Here is a 23,293-nt window from a genome sequence, read left to right on the forward strand (position 1 = left end):
AGGACCATTCTCAGGCCCCGACACCCCGACTGAAGGATAAGGCTGAAATTGGTTCATCATTTCCAGTTCTTAACTCCTGGTTCCTTTTGCAAAGCTAATCTATATCCAATAACATTTTTACACGTCATTAAAAATATGCATAGCTAATGAATCTCTCTCTTTAGGATGTGCAATTCATTAATAAGAAACTTTTATTGGGTATAGATTAGCTTTGAAAATGGAACCGGGAATACGGAACTGGGAATAAGGAAGCAACTTCATTCCGGGACAAGTCTATGACTTAAGGCTGATAAGCTGCATTGTCCAGGGCAAGTCTCCACAACCCCCCAGGAGAAAGCCCAGTTCTGCTGCTAGACACGTTGGGAGCTCTCTGTTGCCATGCTGCAAGCACAAGCAAGCAGCCTTATCCCAGTATATCTGCAGGCACACTGAGGCTTGCACAGGTCTGATAGCAGGTCACAGAAAATTAGGGTTGGAAGGGACCTTAGGAAATCACAAACCTCCAGCTCAAAGCAGGACCAGCACCAACTCTATCACCCCAGCCAGGGCTTTGTCAAGCTAGTGCTTAAAAACCTCTAAGTAGATGAGTTGTGGATTATTCTAGCTCCCATGCCTGTACCAGGGATGCAGGTATATGGCCATACTTCTTTCCGGGATACTTTGTTCCCACCCTCACAGGGAAATAGTGCTTCTTGTACTAGGAATCTACATTACAAAGCTGCCCATCTCATTTGCAAGGGGGTGCAATGCAGCATGGATTCAGCAAGAAATTAGTTTTACTAAGCTATGGAAGCCATGGAAAAAGCATTGCCCAGAGCCTAAGCATGCTGCCAGGATCGTCCGCAGTCATCCTATGCTCGTAACAACACTCCTGGCATGGATGTTGCTTTTACAGCAATGCTACTACTTCCAAGCTAAGGGAAGTTGCTAAGGGACATCAGCCTTGTGGAAACCTTACCTGGCTGGATCATTCAAAAAAGAAAGTTCTGGCCCTGAGAACACTCCTCTCTCTCTACTCAGTTTAACTTCCAACCCCCTGCATGCAGACTGGGGCTCCAAAGGACACGTAGTTAATAAAGTCCCTCTTCTCTACCACACTGCAAACATGCACAGCACAAAAAGCTGCCCAGACTCCAACATTCAGCTAAGGGAGGTTGAAAGAAATGGGGGCTGTAGAGAAGGGAAGAGAAAGGAAAAGGAGGAGGATTGATGGGAAAGCAACACAAGCTGTATGGAGAACTGCAGGGGAGGGTGGAAGGGAAGTCAGGTCAGGATGGGGGAAGCCCACAGAGGGCTGCAGGCTGGATTCGGAAGTGGTTCAGATTCAGATCAGGTGGATACAGCAGGGGGCTGAGACCTAGGTTTCTGCTGGGGGGACGTCTGTCTGGAGTAGTCTGGCCCCTCATGGAGATCGCCAGAGAGGGGTTGGAGCAAGGCCACATCTGCTTTAGATACACTGGCAGAGTGTCTCTGCCACAGTAGAGACAGTGGCTAAAGAAGCCATTCAGGTTGCCTGAAACAAAGTGAAACTGATATCGAGATCCATGGATGGCAGGACACACACCTTATGTCACTGCGTAGTGTGGACAGCGAAGTTCAGCACAAGCTGGCAGCTGAATAAGTTGTCAGTTGGCAAAAGGGCCCAAGAATCCCTACTTTTGTAAATCACACATGTGCACCCCTCCTCCTGGAGGGGCATGGAGTGTGGGATGGGCTCAGATTTGCCCTCAGACAAGGGGCAGGCAATCAATGGAGAAACTGATGCAGCTTCTCTAAGGTCATGGTCATCTGTAGAGCTGGGGAGGATTGTACGATACATCCCACTGTCTTGGCAAAAGTTCTTTGCATACCTGGCTGGAATCAGTGCTCCTGACAGAGGCAGCTCCTTCACTCCCCTCATGGCTTTACTCCATGCACATTAAGGACAGAGACAAGTGACTGAAGTGATGGGTTTTATTGTTGAAGCAAACAGCAACGGAGATGTTACAGCACGGACTTAAATAAACATCAGTGTCTCCAACAGGGACAGGGGGTCGTACATGACACTGGCACTTCCCCCCCAGACTTCAGACAAACTAATACCGGGGCTCGGGCCCAGCTCAAGGAAAAGCCGCGCTGCTAGGCCGACACTGGGTTTAGTCCGAGGTGCGTAGCTTTTCCCCGGGGTGGCTGGATCCCTCCTAGTCCTGAGCTGCCTCTGGAGCCGCCGTCTGCTTGCTTTGCTCAGCCCCCTTCTTCTTGTGCCCCGAAACAATGTCGTCAATACGGAGGAGAAGGATGGCGGTCTAGGAAGAGAGGTCCCATGCCAGAGTCAGAGAAGGGGCTGCCTAGGCCTGTTGCCCCCTCCCAGAGCTTGGTTTCCCATCTTTAATTCACTAGCAGAGCAGGAGGACTTTGAGCCCACTTTGACCCAGCCAGTGCTCTGAATTACCAAAACTCCCATCTTTACCATCACAGGACAACCACCAACCTCAGCCTACAAGCAGCCTGAGGAACCCCACTACACTTGAGTTACAGAGAGGACATGCCCAGCAGCCTTCCTCCTCTAGCATCCAGTTGTCAGCCCTGCTTTTACCTCCACAGCCGTTTTGTAGGTCTGTAACTTGACAGCCAAAGGCTCACAGATGCCCAGGTCTTTCATGTCCACTAAGGCTCCAGTCTCGCCGTTCACACCCCAAGTCTGACTGCCTTCCTGAGTGTGTTTTGCCTGTAATAAGCAAGTTGCAGTCAGTCTCAGAGATCTCAACTAAAACATTTTCCTAAAGGAATCTTAAAAAACGTTCATTCCTCCAACCTTCCATGCAGATGGCAAGGAACCTTGCAAGTCTAGAGTTTGTAACAGACTTTCAAGGGACAGCCCTCTATAAAGACAGTACAAACTATACTAATGCTTTACGCAGAATCAGTCTGACAGACTATTTTCACAGAAATCAGAGAGAAGCCGGACTGGAAGGGACCTCCAGAGGTCATACCTAGTTCAACCCCCTGACTAAGGCAGGATCAACCCTATCTAAACCATCCCAGACAAATCCTCTCCCACTTCGGTAAATCAAACCTCAGACTACATCTAAACTTCTCTCTAATTTTCTGCTGTTTCCTTTGAAGATTTCACATGGTTTAGATGGCCAAAATGGATGCGGTATAGTTTCCCTTCCAGGTTCCACATGGGCATAAAGCCATGAGGTTTGGATTCTGAGTGTTGCACAGCAATGCAAAAACAGCTTGTCAGGGGTTTTAAGGCAAACTGTTGGCATAAAAGCCTCTTACAAGCCTAAAACACCATTTTGCATGATCTGAAGTGCTGCCACAGCTACTCATATGATCTGTACTGAACTGACACCTCACAGGGGTTAAAGAGAGCCAGTGCTGAGCAGATCTGTAAAGAAGAGGGGCTTCCTGCTAAAAAAGTCCTGTGGCCTTACTCTGAGTGAGGTCAGGACGCGGATGGTGCTGGCTCCGCAGTTCTGGATCAGCGTCCTGGGAATGACTTCAAGGGCCTGGGCCACCGCACGGTAGGGCCACTGCTCCACTCCTGTCATGCCCTTGGACTTCTCAGTCAAAGCGTGAGACACGGCCATCTCCGTGGCACCCCCTCCTGGCACCAACTGGGGGTCAATCAGGACATTGCGGCACACTTGCATGGCATCCTGGAGGTTGCGTTCTACTTCCTGCAACAGGGAAAGCAAGGAAACAACAGATGTACAGGTTGGCTTGAGGCACAGATGGGGGATTTGCTAATGAATCCAGTTCCTCATGTTGGCAGGACCTGGAGACCAAGTGATGCAGGCATCTGTAGAAGCCACAAGGGCAGACTCAGCCTTAATTGGCACGGATGTTACCCAGAATTGCTACAGCACGATTCCTGCAGGGAATCAGCTTTCCAAACCAAGCAGGGGTACAACATGCAGCAACTTACAGCCAGGATCTCCTTGCTGGCTCCCCGCAACATGATGGTGCAGGCCTTGGGGTCTTTGCAGTCCGTGATGAAGGCAAAGTACTCATCTCCTATTTTTTTCACTTCAAAGAGCCTGGCCCCCGTACCCACATCCTCGTCACGCAGCTCATCTGTGCGGCTCACAATGCGGGCACCACAGGCCCTGCCAGACAGAAAGAAGACATCTCTTGGGCTGCAGCAGCACTGATGCTGGGGAACAGGTACCCCAGCTCATTGGGGTCTGTACAGCTCATGGACAAGAGGCAGCTAAAGCCATGCTTGACTCGAATGTTGTTACATTTTGGCTTATAAGGGAACAAGTGGATCCCAGAGAAATCAAGTGGATTACTTGCTACTCCTCAGTGCGAGTACTCACCTGGCGATTCGGTTGTTGTCCGTCTTCCTGACCCTACGGATGGCTGTGATGTTGGCTCTCATCAGAAAGTGCTGGGCCAAGTCTGAAACCGAGCATGCACAGCATTACTAACTGAAGTCAAAGACAATGAAATTCTAACAGCCAGATGCAAAGACCTCAAGGGTCCCCAGCACCCTAGAGAATCACGAACGGCCACAGAAAGGACGTGGGATGATGTGCAAGGAGACATTTCAGTGCAGCTTGGAGAAGGCAGCAATGATAATGTTTCCCCTATATTTAGCTAGACGCTTGTTCTGTTTTTCTATCAGTGCCAACCCATGGGGCAAACCCCAAGAAAGGCTGAGGATTCACAATGAAGTTATCAGAACTGTAGGTGATCAGCCATCACTTTGGTTCAGACAGAATCTGTGTCCTACCGGAAAAGCCAAAGGACAGATAGGTTCTCAGGAACAGCAGATCACAGAGCGAAGCACAAGCTTTTGAGTATGCAAGCAAGGGCGTAGGAGTCTGCTAGTGATTACTCAAGCAGGTTACAAGCCTTGGAAAGTAGGAAAGCACATGGTTATTTGGACCAAGCTGGAGATGCAGTTCCCCCCCCCAATTTTGGTCCTTTGTGGCTAAAACCTATAGCTCACTGTAAAAAAAAAAAAATAAAAAAAAAATCAAGACCCTATTTTTCCCTATAGACTACGTTCTAGAAGAGCACAGGAATATGATGATATTCCAAGCCCATTATCCATTTCAGTTGTGTTAAAAGGAGATTCTGTAGCGAACCTCTGGCCATTAGACGTTGCCTATAACATTAACAAAAATCATGTCATTACCAGAGATTCCCTTCTCCGTGATGATGATATCTGGTTTGACTCTGATCAAGTCCTCACAGATCTGCTGGATGTACTCCTCCTCCATCTGGAGGATGCGGGCAAAGTCTTCCTCTCGGGTAATCTCAATGTCAGTCTGCAAAAACAGAGAGATTCAAAGGTTTTAGTCTACTTCTGGCAAGATTTTACTACATTTAAATTGAAATAATCCTACCCAGCTGCCCCCAGGATGGATGGAGAGAGGAGAGATAAAGTAGCTGCACACAATGGAAACCAGCTTGGTCAGATAAGTCAATCTTGGCAACATAACCTTTCAATTACTTATGGTGATGGTGAGTGAATTGGCGTCTGCTCCCTTCTCAAGCGTTACAAAGAACAGAAGTCAACAATAAATGAGACCTGCCTTACCTGGCTCTCTCCTTTCTTGTACTCCAGAGAACAGTCCAGGAGAACAATGCGGGGGTTCTTGATATAGCGACGCATGCGTGGGTGAGTGACGTCTTTGTTTACCATGATTCCACGCAAGACACAAGAGTCCTCAATGAAGCCCCCTGGAATCTGATAGATACATAAACAGGCTTAAAACTCTATTTAGTCTGTACAAATAACCATGTATTCTTGAGCACCAAAAACCAGTCTAGATTCTGGCTGAAGACCATGCTAAGGGAACAATACTGGAAATTAGTCTCCATTATTTTTGAGAAGATATGGAATACGGAAGGGAGCTGCTTCCTAGTGGAAGTTGCAGAAACTAGACGATCCCCTTCTGTTTGTGATAAAAATCTTACTTTCAGTGAAACTTTCTCTCTCATTACTACTTTTCTTTTCCATGTAGCCAACCTGGGTGCTAAAGACCTTGAAACAAATCCCTTTCCCACTCTGTTCCTTTGCACATTCGCAAACAGGAATTATCCAAAGGAAAATGTTCCAAGGGCTGAGGTTTTAACAACTTTGAATTAAGAACATTCAAAACCTTATTTATACCACTGACCTTAGATGAGAGGCAGCTGGAGTGTTGGCTTTGCCATTGTCAGCATGCATGCCCATGAGAAAGGCCTGAAATCCAAATTACCTTTTCTACTTTAGCATATTTCTTGATATCAATTTCCTTCCGGCCGTTCTCCTCAAGCTCCACAGTCTTGACAGCCTCTAGAGCAATGCTGCAGGCCAGGTCAGACCAACGGCTTATCGCCTTGGTGTTTACAGCACTGTTAATTATCTTCAGCATCATCTCTCTGTTGTTCACATCAACTGGAGTGCTGGGACAAAAGAAGAGCAGCACATAGGTATCATACACAACGCGGCTGGAAAGAGCTATTAGATCACCCAATCTTTCTGCCACTGCAAACATTATTTTCAGGGGGTTCTCTCCATGGCAGATGGTTAAAGATTGCACGTGCTTGGCAATAATCACATTATTTTATGTCTGCCACAGGCAATATGCAAGAGGTGCCTCACTTCAAACATCTGTTCCATGTACCATGGCAATTACCAAGCCTTTGATATCTATATTCTTTCTGTATAGCCTGCCTCCCATATGAGAGAAGTAGGTTGACATTTCCAGAGCTCAGGCATTGTGTCACTATAGAAACCTGCTTGCAGACCAGCTGCAGTTACATATGACGGGACGGACCCTTGGAGTCTCATCTTCATATAAAAACGCAGTGAGAAACAACCCACTTGCCCCTCCAGCCCCATTTCAAATGATGTGGCTTACCCTATTTTTTTGAGAATACCGATCATATCATCCAACGCCTTGCGATAAGCACTGATGATCACAGTCGGGTGCATCTGCTGTACTAGGAAGTGCTCAGCGACAGCCAGCATCTCTCCAGCTAAACAAGACCCAGGAGATAAGCAAGCAGGAAGTGTTGCCATTATAAAGCAAGAGGAAATTGTATCTAGTCAAAAGCAGATGCTGCAGGGGCCAGGTCATCTAATTTAACCTGGGTGCAGACTCAAGTAACTCTTGATCCTAAAGCCATCATGTTTAACTTCTTCCCTAGCATAAACCTGTCATCAAGGATGCAGTGAGCATCACTGGACCTAAGGAGCAAATATGGGTGTGCGCCCTCTCCTGGTGACTGCCAAGAACCCAGCCTGCAAAGGAGGGAAGGACATTTAGCCTGGCTGCACCACAAGAGAGAGGGAAGCCTTTTAGATACAAATGCCCCAGGGTCAGGTTAGAGAACTGGTGTGCAAAAGCTAACTACTTTGGCCCTTGTCGCCTGTCCACATTGCAGGCTGTATGAAATTTCCAAGCTGCATACAAACAGATGGTTCCCAGGTCATAAAGCACTGGCTCATTATTAAACCAAATTAGCATTTATTTAATATAATTGCGGATAGGAGAATGTATCAATATGAACATTAAATAAGCCCCCCGCCCAACAGACTTTGGCTGCATCCTCACAATATGGAATGTGACTTCCAATGTGCCCTTACCAAGGATGATTACAGATGTGGTCCCGTCTCCAACCTCTTCATCTTGAGTACGGCTGATCTCGATCATGGATTTGGCTGCTGGATGCTGGACCTGAATCTGTACATGACGGGGAAAAGAAAAGTTTAAGCATATGCTTCAGAAAGCAGCATACCTGTTCTCACTCAGAGATAAAGGAAACACTGAAATTATCTTTGAGCAAGGGATGGTGTGTCTCCACACCACCCAATTAACAAGGCAGAACACCAGATCTTGTTTTCACCACATTACATCCCTCAGCCATTATTTAATTGCTGGGAATATTCATGCTGGGATTTAGACAGTGCTTGTATGGCAAGACAGGAATGGTCTCTTCTCTCTAAATGGTTCAGGGAAGGGCAATATCAGTACACTGGGTTAAAATCATAATGAATGGAGAGGTTAAGCCAGCCTCACAAAACCATTATGGAAATGTATCACCTGGGGATGAAAACCTACTTACTTAACCTGGGAATAAATAAAATAAATGACTGGTATTCTACTCATCTCAAGCCACCCAGCAGAATTTGGGCAGGTTTGAATTGCTCCACCAAATATTTTTTTTTTTCAAATGAGAACGGGTGTTGTCTATAAGGACTTCAGTTGCAACCCTAGTAGGACTTATATAAATAGTAAGTATTCCAGGGCAGGGACCTTACTTCTAGCACATTAGTACAGCAACTACTGCTGTTGCCACTACATAATGTTCCTTTGTCAAATAGAAAATGTTCACACACAGGCAAAAAATTTCACCTCCATTTAAAATGATGATTCCAGGCAAAATTCTACCAATGACAGCCCCCGCTTCCTCAAGCCAAGCAATGGTAGGATCTACATGTACGCTTTATTATTCTCAATTTAATTACAATTCACTATCTGACAATGATCAGTCTTATTTTCATTTTATGAAGCTCCATTTGTAATAATCCCCCAGTTCTTCGTTGCTACAATATTTTTCTTCCACTGACAATGAGACTGGGTCTCATTGACAAAAATCCACTGACAAAAATCACTGGGCACTGATAATAAACAAATAAACTCAAATCATTATAACTGTACCTCTGTACAGTTATAATGATTTGAGTTTATTTGTTTATTATCAGTGCCCAGTGATTTCTACAGAAATATTTCTCATTCATTACAAGCTCTGTATTTACCTGCTTTCTGTTTTATGGTGGTTACAGACAATGAAATGAGATCTGCATTTCAAATATTAACATATGCATCAGATTTTCTTAAGTGAAGACAATCAAATAAGTATCAGTGACAAGGGTAACTTACAACCCCGTGACAAGTATGTACACATATAGAATTTGTGTCATACCAACTGCATATGATCAAATTAATTTGGGAACCAGTCTTGTTTCAAAAGGCTATAAGCAATCTTGAAAACTAGTCTTTTCAAGAAAATTAGTAGCCATAGGAAATCTTAACTAGTTTGTCTTCCGCACTTTGTCTGGGATGGGAGACCTCTTTTTTCAGGACTCTGGAAAATTCCAGAACATCAGCATTGCCAGGGTAACGTGATAACTATTTGGTATTAAGGAAAAGTGATCAAAACTGAAGACTCACTTCGCGAAGAATAGCATTGCCATCGTTGGTCATCACAATTCCACCCATTGGGTCCAGAAGCATCTACATCAGAGAGGAAAAGTAGTGGTAAGACTGCCTGTTAAGGCACACAACGCTGCTGAGCCATCTAGCACAAACAGAAAAAGCTTTTACCTTCATCATAGCTCTTGGTCCCAAACATGTTCGGATGATGTCAGCAATGGTCTAAAATGAAAGGAAAGTGAGATGATGCAGGATTTATTCATAAATTGGCACATGTTCTGCTTCTCTTTTCTTTTCTTAAAGGAAGTATCATGATAAAGGGAAGAGAGGAAAAAAAAAATCAAGTGATAATGCTCCTAGGGAGAATTTCATACATTTTACAAAAGCACAATAGTAGAAGCTTAGGGCCGACCCCAGCAGTCTTTCCTGCCTAGAGCAGGGGGGCTGGACCTGATGATCGCACAAGGCCCCTTCCAGCCCTAAACTTCTATGGATCTGTGAATAGCAGTTAACATGCAGTAGTGAAGAGGGATAAATAAACAGCACTGAAGAAAATCAACTCATTCAGACCAGCATGTCAAGGATTGTTCCACACTCTAAAATGAGATGATCCCTGGTCTGACTCTATGCTTTCACTCCTTTAATCCCTTGCTTCCAGCGATCAGGATTTCATTAATAATGTCTTTAGTGTTCCAAAAGCCAAAACAGATTTAGATAATCCTTGCCATCCATGAAAAAACGCAAGCCTTCTAATTGCTGAAAGTGATCCACTGATTTGACAGTTGCTTCAGTGCAGCAAAAAGCAGGATTTTGTCAGCTGTAAAAATACAATTTAGCTATTAAGATACCACCTGCAAATTTCTAGACCTCATCATCTTCTCAGTCAGAATTTAGCAAAATATTGGCCAAATGAGATATTAAGACAGAAACATTTATAGTATTTGGTTAAAGCTTCCTTCTTTCACCAAAAGAGCACTTCATCCCACTGCAAACATCTAGCCTAGCAAAGAAATGTTCATCAGTGTTTCCTCTGAAGACCTGTCAGGAAATATCAGCAAGGAACTGAGTCAAAGCACCAGCTAAAGACCTTCCCAATTTGTTGCATTTGCCCTTTTATAACTTGTATAACTGAAAAAGTAAGATGGTACCTTAGCAGCATTGATATTTCCAGTCTGGACCTTCCTTCCAGACTCGCGTTTCATATTTTGACCTAAATGGAGCAGGAAAAGTATCAACAGCAAGAACATAACTGAAATCTAATCCTGCCAGTGCGCTTCTGAGCAATATGAAGCTGAAGACCGACATTGAACTGAATAATAACAATGTGTCAAGGATGCAATTGTGCTTAGACATGCTTGATTGTTAAGCAAAGGGGTGAATGTAGGGGAGGGAGTACCAGAGATTCAACCCCCGGCACGTTTCCCTTAAAACGTTAACAAAAACAGCACCTTTAAAGGTTTCTAAGCCCTATTCGGCTATATAAGTATGGGATGATGTAGGTGGGAACTGTCTTGCTTTCAGAAGGGGGTTGGGATTAGCTGTGACCTCCTGAGGTCCCTTCCAACCCTAACTTTCTATAAGTAAAGATGCGCTCCCGAGTAGAAAGCACATTCCCAGATAGGGCAATACAGGAGGTGTCTGGATTACAGCCTTGTCATGAAAAGGGGTCAAAAACATCGAACCTTCAATCTCCCCAAGGACCTGCTATAAGTGGCTGCACAGTAGGTTTGCGGTACTCTGGAAAGGGGCTGTTTTAAGGATGCTTCACTGTCATGACGAATGAAACCGCTTCAGAAACGTCCAGTGTAAATGAAGGACCCACCCGTGAACAAATCCCCACACTCGTCACCCCCATATCAGGCGACCTGCTACCGTTGCGGTCCACCCCGAAGCATTCCCCACCCATATAAAATTTGACACTGCTTCTCCTTTATTAAGAGCCCAGTTTGGGGGGGCTGAAGGGGGGACGGAGGTGGCGGTGGGGGAGAAGAGAGCAAGGGGTATGTGAGAAAACAGGAGCTTGCATTGGGAAGAAGAGAAAATCCCAATTTAGGAAGCCCCAGTGGAAAGTCTCTGAAGGGGGGGGGGCAGGAGCGAGTCGCACAAAGACGAGGGTTCGGTGACAATCAATGGTGAGGGGCATGGGGCACCGGGGGGGGGGGATACTGGGGACACCCCACGGGTGGGGCGGGATTTGGGGGGAACCCATGTCGGGGCGTGGGGGGGGATGGGGGACCGCGCACGTGCGCACTAGCGCAGACGGGAGAGGGGACCCTTGCACCCCCCGCCCCCCCACTTACTGAGCACGAGCACGGGGCGCGAGCCCATCATGGTGGCGGCGGGTCGGGAACCTTCTGGAGACAGGGAACCACTCCGACAGGCGCCGCTTCACCGTGCCGAGGCAACCTACCCCGGCTGCCGCCGCACCCGCCAATCGCTGCCCGCGCCCGAAGCCCGGCAGCCAATAGGAAGGCAAGGCTCCGCCCCTTCCCTCCCAGCCCAGCTTGGTTGAGGCGAAACTCCTCAGCGCGTGGGGCCTCGGCGCCAACGTTGGGCGGGGACCGGCGGCACTGCGCATGCGTCGCAGAAGCCGGCTGAGAGCACATGCGTAGTATGCAGGTCGCAGGTGAGAACCGCGCATGTCCGCGCGTGCGCACAATGAGAAGAATGCGGTGGGCATGCGCGCAAGCGCCGAGTAGCGGTTGAATGGCGGGGCGGGGGAGGCCTTGCCGCCCGCGTTCGGAGCCGTCAAGCTGCGGCCGGGCTCGTTCCGCAGGCGAGTGGCGAGGGAGAACCTGCTAGACTCCTGCAGGAGCCGGAGCCCCTTGGTGTGGGGCACGATGGGAGTCGTAGTCCCCTGCAGAGCCCCCGGCTCACGGTGCATCCTGGGAGATGTAGTCCACCCCCCGTCTCGTCAGGGCTGGGCTGCGCCCCGGGGGGCCATGGGAGTTGTAGTCCAGCCCCAAGGCCTGATGGGGGCTGTAGTTTGTTGCTAGCCAGAGGCCTGCGCCGGCTGCTTCCTTCTCCTCCTCCCCAGGCCTGGGGCTGGAAGTGCCCCGTGCCACTTTGCGCGCAGGAGGCAAGGAAAGGTGCACCTTAGGGGCTAACTAGATCCCAGAGCAGGAGGGGTCACACAGTGAAACCTGCAGGGTGGCACTAAAGAGGATGGAGCTGTTTATTCTGGTTCGAATCCCAGTGTCAGATAAACTAGGATCTGTTCATAGTGGGGGCAGGTGGTAGAACAAGGAGCAACGGGCTCCAGTTGCAGCAAGGGAGGTTTAGGTTGGATTTTAGGAAGAACTTTCTCACGAGGAGGGCAGAATCATAGAAGACAAGGGATGGAAGTGACATCTCCATTCTTGAAGGTGTTTAAGGCCTGAATCGGGATGATCTAGTTGGGGCTGGTCCTGCATTGAGCAGGGGGTTGGACTAGATGGTGGTTCTCAACCTTTTTTGTACCAGGACCCATTTGTAAACATCAATGGCTAGTCACGACCCAGTGCCCTTTGCTTCCAACCCACTTCCCCCAGGCCCCAGCCACCTACTGCGTGGGGCAGGAGATAGCTGTGTGAGGTAGAGGAGGGGTGTGTGAGGCAGGGGTGGCCCCCAAGCAGCCCTTCACAGGCTGGAACTCTGCCTGCTTGCAAGGGAAAAGCCATGGTTTCCCACATTTTTAGGAGAATCCATTTTTAAAGTTTGTTCACGACCCGTTCATATATTCCTGCAACCCACTTTTGGGTCACGACCTACAGGTTAAAAACATTGAACTAGATGTGACCTCCTGAGTTCCCTTCCCACCCTCATTTTCTGTGATTCTATGAAGTTTAAAGATAACCAGGAAGTTCTTTCTCACTCAGCGTGGGAGACAAGTGTGGAACAACCAGATGTGGGGGAAGCTGAAAGTGTGGCCAGACTCACAAAGGGATCGGACAAATTCTTGGAGGAAAGGGGCATCAGTAGGTATGGAGCTGGGGAGTGAGGGGCACAGTCTCCGAATCAGAACTTCCTAGGCCGTAAATGCTGGAGGCTGCAGGTGGGAGGAGAAAAATCTTGGTTATTCCTAGTTCACTCACCCTTTCAGCATTCGCTCTTTGTCATCATGTGTCATAGGACACTGGGCAAAACAGATCTATGGCACCAAATGGCAATTCTTATGTGTAAAGCTTTTCTGTCTAAGAGCAGCCACCCTGAGGTCTAAATGCCTCATTTCACATGCTTCTCTTGCTATAATTTTCCCTATCACTGTGACCCCGTACATGAATGTTGCAATGACCTGACTGCAGTGCAAACAGAAGGTGCATTCTTGCCTGTATCCAGCCTCTTTCCTTTTAAACTATCTCAGCAGATAACCATGTTTTTTCCTTCTCCTTTGTAGTTGCAAGCTTTGTTCCTACCCAGATAGAGGCAGACTCAAGCACTCAAGAAGAAAGACAGCATGGGATAAGTAGGTTGGGTGTGTTTATACTTTATTTACAAACCACAACTTAACTGTCAGGCTGGAAGCTTTGCATGAGCATTGGCATTAATTCTTGCTGTGCCAAAATATACATTCATACAGCACTTTGCACCATGGAGTTCCAGTCCATGACTGAGACTGTCAGAGCAGCATAAAGTATCAGGCCTTCAACTCTGGAAGGTCTTTTCAGAAGAGGAGTTACCCTACCAATGGAAAAGCCCTTCCTACATTTACCTTTTTACCTCACTGGTATAGTGCAGTCATTCATTTATTTTTCAGACAGGCTGAAAAGCTCCTCTCAGATGTTGTATTCCTATCTCCCCAGTCCTGCAGCTCCTTGTAGTTATTTGTTGTGTAACACTAGTGTGCGCAGGCAGCTCTGAGAATGCAGTGCTGTGGGATTTCTCCTGCAGATCCTGCCTTTTCCTTTAGACAGAGGATGCAGGAAAAGGGTAGCTAAGCATCTGCTACATTAGCCACTAGTCAATCTCCCTGCTGGCAGGCTCAGCTGAACTTCTAAAGGACAGTGTGTGACATGGAGGCCCCTGTCCCATTTTGTAGCTGCAGATGTAATTTCTGAAGGAAGATCTGTGGCAGGGAGCTTTTAAGTAGATACAAAGTCCAGCCTCCAAGCATGGGGAGATGCTTAGATTGGCCTTTGTGGGGCATCTGGGGCTGAAAGGTGCTACAGGAGAGTCAGGGCTTGATGTTATAACTGTCATGGTGGAAAACACCCTGATGACCCCTTCTACCCACTTTTTCTCTGTTTCTCAGAAGACTCAGAGAACGTTGAACATCCTTCTGCGTCTTTTAAGCTGTTCCATCCTGCCAAGCCCTCCCCCAGCTTTCTTGAGCTTCCATTCACCCAGCGCAGGCCCAGCCGGGGTCACCGCTGCATCCAGGCTGTAAGGCTGGGACACAAACAATTCTGTAAGTGTCGGACCCATCCTGAATGCCGCTCATCACAGACCAAGCCCTTGGAATCCGGGGGCACATGGCAGTAGCCTTATGGGGTAGGGACTCTTCTTGTACTAGCACTGAGATAACATAGAGTTTGGGTGATAATTAATTAACTAAAAATTAACTGCACATGCATTTGGGGTTCTGGTCCAAAAGTCCCCCCTTCTTTCTCCTCCTGTGAGTTCATTCTGCTTGGCACCAACCAACATGAGGAGAGGAGGCCCTTGGGGTCTGTCAGCATCAGTGGGTCTGGTATATCCATATCACTTGTGTCAGCATCAGGAAGAGAAAAGATCCTCCTCTGTAGCTGATACCTGTAAGGGCAAAGCTGGTTGTGGGTTACAGAGCTCTGTCTACACCATAGTCATGGTACCCATATGGCTGTGGCCAATGGGAAGCCTCAGCAGCTGGAATCAGTAGGACAGTTAATTAGCTCTTTGTGCAGGAAGAGGAGAGGAATAACTAACCCTCCAACCCCTTCTCCCGCAGCCCCCGACCATCAGCCACAAGAGTGCATGGGCCTGCTGGAATGCATGCACAACCATCTCCAGATTCAGACCAAGATGGTGCAGGCCCAGTTCAGTCTGTTAGAGGGGCTGCAGGAATCCTTAAGCCTGCTCCAGGCCACCTCAGAGCGTAGGGGTAGGCAGCAGGACAACTCAGAGACTGGCCATCAGGGCTTGACTTCCGCCTCCAAATGATGTGCCCAGGATGTGGTTGAGCTTGGAGTCCCATTTCTTCTTAGGTTGCCTCATCTCTGCTGCAGCTTCAGTGCCGGTGATCACCTCTAGAGCTCTTGAGACTGGGGTTCCCGTTGTGATGCCAAGCACCACGGTTATGGCTGGAGCCAGTGCTTCTAATAAAGTTGTTGTAAACACGTCCTGTGTGAGCTTTTCTCCTGCATGGCTTTCCACCCTTTTCTGTTCCCCTGTCTCTGGCTGCAACCATAGATAGATAGATAGATAGCTATGAATGTATATGGATGTATGGAAGTAGATAGGTAGCTGAGTTATGGATATAGGTGAGTATATATGGATGGATGGGGGTATATAGATAGCTGGATGGATGGGTTGGTGGATGGACGGATGGTTGAGTTACGGATATAGATGAGTATATATGGATATATGGGAGTAGGTAGTCAGTCAGACAGACAGACAGATAGATGGGAAGGAACTGGCCTTCATAATACATGTAGATGGATGAATAGATGGATAGATAGTGTGTGACTTGCTCTCCTGCTGGAAAGGCCCATGCTGATTTGCTAGCCTAGCCCACAGCTTGTTCCCTAGCACCACCAGCCTGGCGGGCAGTGGGGGCCAGTGGGTTGCATCCAGTGGATCGTGGAGTCCCCATTCCACGGCGGTTGGGAAGGGCAGTTAGGGGCACCAGCACCTTTCCCTTGGCCAAGGCAGGGAGACAGGAAACCCCCATTGGCCGGGGTGCATTGGGCTCAGCCTGGTTAAAACCCTGAGGGCGGCTGCATGAAGCAAGCAGGTCGTCCTGGATGCTGGAAAGGGTAGCATTTGGGCAGGGAGTCAGGGGTGACGATGCTAGCTGCGATCACAGATGCTGTGCTGCAGCGGGGAGATAACAGTGGCCTGGGCTGCACAGTTGGTTGAGGGCAGGGGGAAGTTTCTGAGAAGGAGGGACCGGCTGGGCTCGGGGCTGCGAGCTGGGGCATGGCACCGTTCTAGGGTTCAGGCAGCGGGAGGTGGGGTAAGAAATGTCCCGTCTCCCACTTCCTCCCATTTCTGTTCACGGGATTTCATCTCTCCCCCCACCTCTGCCCTCCCCAGCCCGCAGCAGGCCCCCGGTATGGGGCTGGCAGACTCTCTCCTGAACCTCGTGAGCTGGGCGGATCTGCTGGAGGGCTTGGTTTTGGCCTTGCTGCTGCTGCATCTCACCAAGGCGCTGCTCAGAGTCACGGTGGTCATCGGCTTCCTGCTCTATATGATTGTCGCTGAGTGCAGCTGAGGGAGGAGGCAGCTTCCGCCTCCCTGCCCTGGAGGTTGCAGAGAAGACATGGGCAGAGCAGGAGCAGACCTCAATGGAGGTGACTGAGGGAAAGGGATCACAGGCAGAGAAGGAAAGGTAGGGACTCTCCCTGGCTTCCTGCCTTATCCTCTGCTAGTGCCTTCTTCCTCCCTTTCTTTGGCACAACACTAACTCCAGGTGCATGTATTCAGGTTCCATATACAGTTCACTCCAGCTCCCTCACTCTAGAAAGGGAGGGACAGCAGCATTTATCCCATTTTACAGAAGAGAAAACTGAAGCATGAAGCAGCTGAAAGGGCCCAACATGCAGTGCATCGCTGGCAGAGCCTGGAGTAGAACCCAGGAGTCCTGAGTGCCCATCTCCAGCCCACACAGAGGGCCAAATCCTGGCAGGGCCCAAGTCAGCCTGTAATCAAGGGTGACCAGGAGGTACAGCTGGATTTCTTGCACCCACTGGGGTAGTCAGAGTGACCTCAGGTTTGCCTCCAAGTCCTTTGAATGGCAGCTGCCAGACAGCAAGGGACAACTGTCAGGTTTTCAACCCGTAACCTTTCATTTTGGGGACTGAAAAGCTGAGAACATCCATAGGAAGCGGAGGCAAAGAGTCTTGAGTGATCCCTTTTATGGACCTGCTGCAGTGTCGGGGGAGAAGCTGGACAAGCGCCGGAGCATGCGCTCCCTCGGGTGTCTTGGGAAGCTGACACTTTTTGGGGGAAAACATTGGTATGGACTGAGGGGGCAGGCAGCTGCCTTTACTGTTGCAGGGGGACATGGCCTCTGCCTTGGACCTCTCAAGCGTATTTTAACACCCTCTGTGGCAGCAGGACTTGACCACCATTGCCCCCCTGCTTTCCCCGCAGGTTCAGGCGTTATCCCGTCTGGCTGTGTCGGGGGTAACTGCGTAGTTTTAGCAGACTAGAGTCTCAACCTCTTAGGCCCAAGACCCCCTGCTTATATTCATGGGCCCCCTCAGGCCCCCTCATTAGACTCAAACCTCCTCATTAAAGTCAAGTCCCCCTTGTTAGATTTGAGCCCCCCGTTAGACTCAAGTCCCCCTTGTTAGATTAGACTCTAGCCCCTCTCGTTAGAGTCAAAGTCCCATTCATTAGACTCAAAACCCCCTTGTTAGACTCAAGACCCCCTTCATTAGATTCAAGCACCCCCCCTTGTTAAATTCAGATCCCCCTCATTAGATTCAGAACCCCCTTCCTTAGGCTCCAGTCCCCTTCGTTAGATTGGAGGGCCCCCTCATTAGATTTGAGGCCTCTCTCATTAGAGTAAAGTCCTCCTTGTTAGACTTGATACCCCCTCCTTAGGCTCAAGTTCCTTGTGTTAGATTTGAGGACCCCTCATTAGACTCATGTCCCATTCATTAGATTCAAATTCCCCTCGGCTTGGACTCGAGGTCCCCTTGTTAGGCTCAAGGTTCCCCACACAAGGAGAGCTGGTGCGCAGGCGCGGAAGCCTCCCTCCGGGGACTACACTTCTCAGGGTACCCCGGGGCCTGCACTTCCGGCGCGGCCGCTTCCGGGCGCTCAGCGCTGACTCCCGCTTCCGGTGGCGCGTGTGGCGAAGGGGGAAGGGGCGCCGGGTTGGGTCAAGCCGTGAGGTGAGTGAGTGGGGGCTCTTGCGCCCTGGGGTGCAAGCGGGGTGTGGTCATAGCTCCCCCTGGATCTGGGAGTGCCCTGTGGGGGAGGGGCAGGGGCAGGGGTGTGAGTGGGGGAGAGATCCCCTGGGGTGCAAGGGTGGGCACTATGGGGGAGGGGCAGGGGCGTGAGTTGGGTGGGGCGCCTTAGGGTGCAAGGGGTGGCTGGGCGTGGGGGTCCCCCTCCCGCCCTGCTCTCCCCACCCCCCCATCCTGAGCTCTGCTCCTTGTCTCCTTTGCATTGAAACCCGTGCACAGAAACCGGTGCTCAGGCCTGAGGGCAGCAGCGTGGCCCCGGGGGGGAGGGGAGACGTGGGGGTGCCTGGGGACTCGCAGGGAGGGCTCGGCAGGGCACACGCAGCGCTGAAGAGGGGCAGGAAAGTTGCGGCGTGGAATTGCGGTGACACGTCAGCACCCGCTGGCTGCTGGAGCGCAGCCTGGAAGCAGCCGGCGGGTCGGTGCCTAGTTTCCAGCTCGTCTGGGAGACTTGGACATGTGGCTGCGAGCAGGGAGCGCTGGGGGGGCAGCTCCCTTCTGCCGAGTCTGGTTGTGGGGAGCCCTATGGGGAGCTGGGCCTGTGACTTCAGGAGAACAGAAGCAGTGGGGAGGGGATGCTTTGAGCATGCTCCTTTCTTCTGCCGCCCTTGAGTGCCCCGAGGTGCTGGGACTATGGTCAGGGTTTGGTGCCAATTAGCAGCTGGATGGGGATACCTGTGGGCTAACTTGTGTGTGCATGAGAGGGGAAGAGAGCTCTCAAATCAAATGCGTCTGAAACAGGCTCTGCTCCTAGCCCGATAGTAAGAAACAGACCCTTTAGCTACATGCCCAATAAAATCTTTCCTCTTTCTTCTGGGCAGTTAGTTGTCAGGGTCAGCTGAGTCCTTTTGACCCTTGCAGACCTGTGTTTGGGCCCCCTGCAGGACAACAGGGTTGCGTGAAGCCATTTCTGCTGGATTTAGAAAGGGAGCACACCTGTGTCTGTTCTTTCCTCCTGACATCAGAGGGGCTTTTCCCTCCCTTGAAACCTAAAGCATTAATGAAGTGTATTTTCTCCTCCTTCCAGATGAAGCTATTTGTTCTTGCCGTGTGTGCCCTGCTGTCGGTTGCCCATAGCGAGGAGGGTGCCAGGCTGCTGGCCTCTAAGTCTCTGTTAAACAGATACGCCGTAGAGGGCAAAGATTTGACTCTGCAGTACAACATCTACAACGTGGGCTCCAGGTGAGACCTGCCTGTGCTCTGGGGACTGCAAGGGCACCTGGCCCTTGCAGGGAGGTGGCTAGCACAAGGAGGGGAGAGGATTTTGAAGTGAAAATTTTCCTGCATAACAGTTGGAGGAGCTGGGGCGGGGGCAGTACCCTCGGGAACAAGTTTTGGGAGAGGATGAATGTAGTACCAGAGATTTTCTGTTACTGTAGTTATGGCTGCCTTCTGCCTCCAAAGGCCTTGATCTCCTTGAGGTCCATCACCAGGCTCCTACGTAACCCCTTCCATCATGCCCTCTCCAAGGCTAGGGTGGGGGGAACAGTTCCTGCGATAAAAGGCTTGGAGAGTAACGAGGGGTCTCTTCAGAAGAGGGAGGCTAAGAGGTGCTTTGCAGGTCCTGATAGGAGCCCAGTGGGTCCCTGCATGTGGGGAGTGTGTTGGCATCCAGTACACATTGTAATGCTATCCTCTAGCCTCTTTGATGCGACTCCATTCCATTTCTCCCTTCTCCAAAGCCATGTTTCAGTGCTCTGCTGTCAAGCCCCTGCTGCAGTCTTTCCTGCTGCCTCACCCTGGTCTCTGCCTGTCTCTCTCCTTGCTTTGACCTAACAACCATTCTATCAACATTTGCACAATACAGTATAGAGAAGTGCCTAGCCCTGGGCCTGGAAGAAAGGCTCTACACTTATCCAGACTTGGTGTGGACAGCGCTCTTGAACTACAGGACCCCTGTGGTTAAGCTTTCTATACCTCCCTGCCTTGTTTCTCTGCAGCCTAAAAATTGGCAGAACCTGATCCCTTTCCAGCTGATTTAGAAGCCTTGAAATAGGTCCTAGTGAGTTTTACCGTGCCATTGCGTTGCAAAGTAGAGCAGGACAGAAGATTGCTGGGACACTTACTCAACGTATTCTCTAAGCTAAGCAGCAGAGAATTGGAGCTTGCTACAAGCTAAGCAGAAGGCCAGGGAACAAGGACAGTGTGGGGTGCAGTGAAGACTGATGCCCTTCTGCAGTGTGGGTATAAGTGACATCTGCTGTATCCCTTGTTGATCTCCCTTCCCTTAGTAAAGCGGCTTCTTGACTGTCTTCCTTGGTACTTTCATTGTGTCCAGTCCCTCATCCTCACCTCATGGCTTCTCTCAGCTTTGCCTGTGTCCATCTCCCATGTCTTGCATCAAACCTTGCATGCTATTCAGTCACCCACCCTTAACTTACCTCCTCTCTTCCCCCACATTTATTTGTTGCCTCTGCCTTCCAAATGGATTCCACAAGCATTTCTGCAGCTAGGATGGATCCTTTCTCCCTGTGTAAAACAGTCAGTGTTGCCAGCATCACTAGTTAACCTCAGCCTGGGTGCTGTATTTCACTGCTCTCTGTTGCGTTTAGTGCTGCTCTTGATGTGGAGCTCTCGGATGACTCCTTCCCCCCAGAAGACTTCGGCATCGTCTCTGGGATGCTCAGTGTCAAGTGGGACAGAATCGCACCGTATCCTTTTTGTTGGGAAACGAGATCCTTTTCCTACAGGCTTTGACCTTGCCTTTGCATGCCTCACCTCTTGCGTAGCTTTCCTGTTCCACAGCACTTTCAACCATGTGTGTCATCCTTAAGATAAGGACAGCTCTCCCCTCCCAAGGAGGTGCTGTGTTAATAAGATCTGGTTCTTATGTCCTAGCCCCTCCCCATCAAACTCCATTCATCTGCTGGGGTAGCTGGAATGGGGGAGTTAGCCCTGTGAGCGGCTGACTCAGTGGTTGCAGATAGGTCAGATCTCTACTTAGACCCCTATTCTGAATCACTGTATTTCCCACCTCCCCCTCCCGTGATAAAATACGTCTTGTTTCTTTAACCACCTGCTTTTCCAGAGCTAGCAACGTCTCTCACACCGTTGTCTTGAGGCCCCTCAAAGCTGGCTACTTCAACTTCACCTCTGCCACCATCGCGTACCTCGCGCAGGAGGGTGGGCAGGTTGTGGTGAGTGGCTGTTGTTTTCTCAGGCACTTAACTGTGGTCAGGAAGAGTCCACAGACAGTCAGGCAGTGGCCATTCTGTCTTGGTCCTACAGTGCTCTCCATGGGGTGGCTACAGTGATGAGGACCAGCAGGCAAACCCTCTGTCTCTTGCCCTTTCAGATTGGCTTCACCAGCGCGCCTGGGCAGGGGGGAATCCTGGCACAGAGAGAGTTTGACAGGAGGTTTTCCCCTCACTTTGTAAGTAACCATTAAGCTTGCTGATCCATGTTCCCCTGAGCTGCACTGCAGGTGCTTGACGGTTCAGTTTTCTGCCTTTGTGGTGGCACTGGAAATGAAAGCCAAGTCCTGAATTTCAGCTGCTTAAGAGTTTTCTTAGCTCATCCCAGGCTCTTGCTGCTGAATCTGACAAGAGGAACAAAAAAAAAATCATTCTTTCTTGCTGGGCTCGGGTCTAGGAATGAGCTCGTGCTGTAGGGTCCCATCAGCTTGCTTGTGGCTTGGCTGTAAGGCTCTCATGGCTCAGCTGTTGGTCCGTCTCGCCCCTTTCTGATTCTCTCTCCCTCCTGCAGCTGGACTGGGCAGCTTTCGGCGTGATGACGCTTCCATCCATCGGGATCCCTCTGCTGCTGTGGTACTCGAGCAAGAGAAAGTACGACACCCCCAAGACCAAAAAGAACTGAGCAAAACAGAATGCAGCTGCTGCCGCCCCTGAGCTAAGGAGAGAACCGAACTTAACCCCACAGAGCAATGCAGGTGTATTCGACATAGGGGCATCTCCCTTCCATAGCACTGCCTGGGCTAGTACTTCAGTCCTGACGAATCCTTGTGGCAGCTGACACATTGCCTTCTCATCCTTTCTGAAACCTTTCTCAGCAGACCCGGAGCAAAGCTGACCCCAGTTCTCTTGTAACGCCGTTGTGGCAACTGCAGTGTCAGCATGTTAACAATGCCCAGCAGATCTTGCTTGTGGGGGGTGCTTTTGACAGCTTCTTTGTGGCATCAGTGCTGTCTGCTTAGTGCCTGTCTTATCTGCAACCCAGTGGTGTCCTGCCACGCTCATCCTGAACCCTAATCCAGCCCAATTCCTCCCTGTCATTCTTCAGAGAGCTGCAGGTTTCTCATCATTCGATGCCATTGACTTGATCTTCTCATTGATGTCTTGATACCTGGAATTGAGACCTCCCTTCTGTTAAATCCCTACAAATGCCAGGCCCTTTCCATCAAATGGGGGCAGAGAGGGGGAGATCCTACCCAGAAGGATGCCCAGCTGCTGTCCAGGGACTGCTGGAAGCCCTGCTGTATTTCAGCAAGCAGTTGACTGGTTCCTTGATGTTTCTCTGATTACTCTGCTAAGGGTTGAGATGCGTGTTGACTGCCTGCCCGGAGGGTTTTGTAATAAAATGAACACCACAAAATGATCCTTGCTCTTGCTAGTGATTCTCAGTATCTGACTGCTCTGGGGGCTGGCAATAAGGCTGATGTACATTCACTGGTTGAAAAGGTGTGTTTGGGGCACTGTCACCCAAACAGCTGTTAGACTGTACAGCAAAACCTTGGCTTCAGTAGGAAGAGCCAGCTGTCTGTCCCTATGCATAGGGAGCTCCTGCTATCACCATCCAATATCTAGTGTGAATGAAGCCAGGTGACACTTTGAGTTTCAGCGTGTTTAAAAGCAGGCAGGCCAGCTAAAGAGCTTGTATGCTAGACAGATGCAGCATGGATATTCTCTGCATGAAGATTGTGAACACCTGGCTTTCCATAGTACTGTAGATTTGGGGGGACAGGGGGGATAACGGTTTCATTGCCTGCCCTGGGGGTGTATGCTAATGTCCCAGCCTCTGTCTCATGAGTCTTTCTCAGCTCTGTAGCGTGACATCTTTCCCATATTTCCTCTCCACTTCTGATCAGTGTAGGGTGCT

General features: G+C 49.7%; 3 protein-coding genes across 11 annotated transcripts; 2 read left to right on the forward strand and 1 right to left on the reverse strand.

Moving 5' to 3' along the window:
- Positions 1–1,939: 1,939 nt before the first annotated feature.
- CCT3 (chaperonin containing TCP1 subunit 3) lies at positions 1,940–11,554 on the reverse strand. Its single transcript, XM_006266461.4, has 14 exons — positions 11,447–11,554; positions 10,295–10,356; positions 9,318–9,368; positions 9,165–9,227; positions 7,577–7,673; positions 6,849–6,966; positions 6,204–6,390; positions 5,540–5,689; positions 5,135–5,267; positions 4,311–4,392; positions 3,917–4,097; positions 3,423–3,668; positions 2,576–2,707; positions 1,940–2,285 (listed from the first exon to the last, which is right to left on the reverse strand). The coding sequence occupies exons 1-14, from the start codon at positions 11,475–11,477 to the stop codon at positions 2,181–2,183; spliced, it is 1,638 nt and encodes a 545-aa protein (XP_006266523.1). The 5' UTR covers positions 11,478–11,554; the 3' UTR covers positions 1,940–2,180.
- A 118-nt stretch (positions 11,555–11,672) lies between these two features.
- Positions 11,673–15,442, forward strand: TSACC (TSSK6 activating cochaperone). 9 transcript variants are annotated; one of them, XM_019484820.2, is made up of 5 exons: positions 12,150–12,235; positions 13,004–13,106; positions 13,522–13,599; positions 14,377–14,532; positions 15,052–15,442. In XM_019484820.2, the coding sequence occupies exons 2-5, from the start codon at positions 13,031–13,033 to the stop codon at positions 15,261–15,263; spliced, it is 522 nt and encodes a 173-aa protein (XP_019340365.1). In that variant the 5' UTR covers positions 12,150–12,235; positions 13,004–13,030; the 3' UTR covers positions 15,264–15,442. The 9 variants fall into 9 exon arrangements, with proteins under 9 accessions (XP_019340368.1, XP_014460150.1, XP_019340366.1 ...); XM_019484818.2 differs by lacking the exon at positions 12,150–12,235 and adding an exon at positions 12,246–12,511; XM_019484819.2 differs by lacking the exon at positions 12,150–12,235 and adding an exon at positions 12,247–12,511 and having other exon boundaries at positions 13,522–13,590; positions 14,380–14,532.
- Positions 15,443–17,902: 2,460 nt separating this feature from the next.
- Positions 17,903–22,792, forward strand: SSR2 (signal sequence receptor subunit 2). The gene is made up of 6 exons (XM_014604667.3): positions 17,903–18,166; positions 19,266–19,420; positions 20,791–20,889; positions 21,267–21,375; positions 21,534–21,611; positions 21,944–22,792. The coding sequence occupies exons 1-6, from the start codon at positions 17,918–17,920 to the stop codon at positions 22,052–22,054; spliced, it is 801 nt and encodes a 266-aa protein (XP_014460153.2). The 5' UTR covers positions 17,903–17,917; the 3' UTR covers positions 22,055–22,792.
- Positions 22,793–23,293: the final 501 nt, after the last annotated feature.

This window comes from Alligator mississippiensis, chromosome 15 (genome assembly GCF_030867095.1).
Source record: "Alligator mississippiensis isolate rAllMis1 chromosome 15, rAllMis1, whole genome shotgun sequence".
Lineage (NCBI taxonomy): Eukaryota > Metazoa > Chordata > Crocodylia > Alligatoridae > Alligator > Alligator mississippiensis.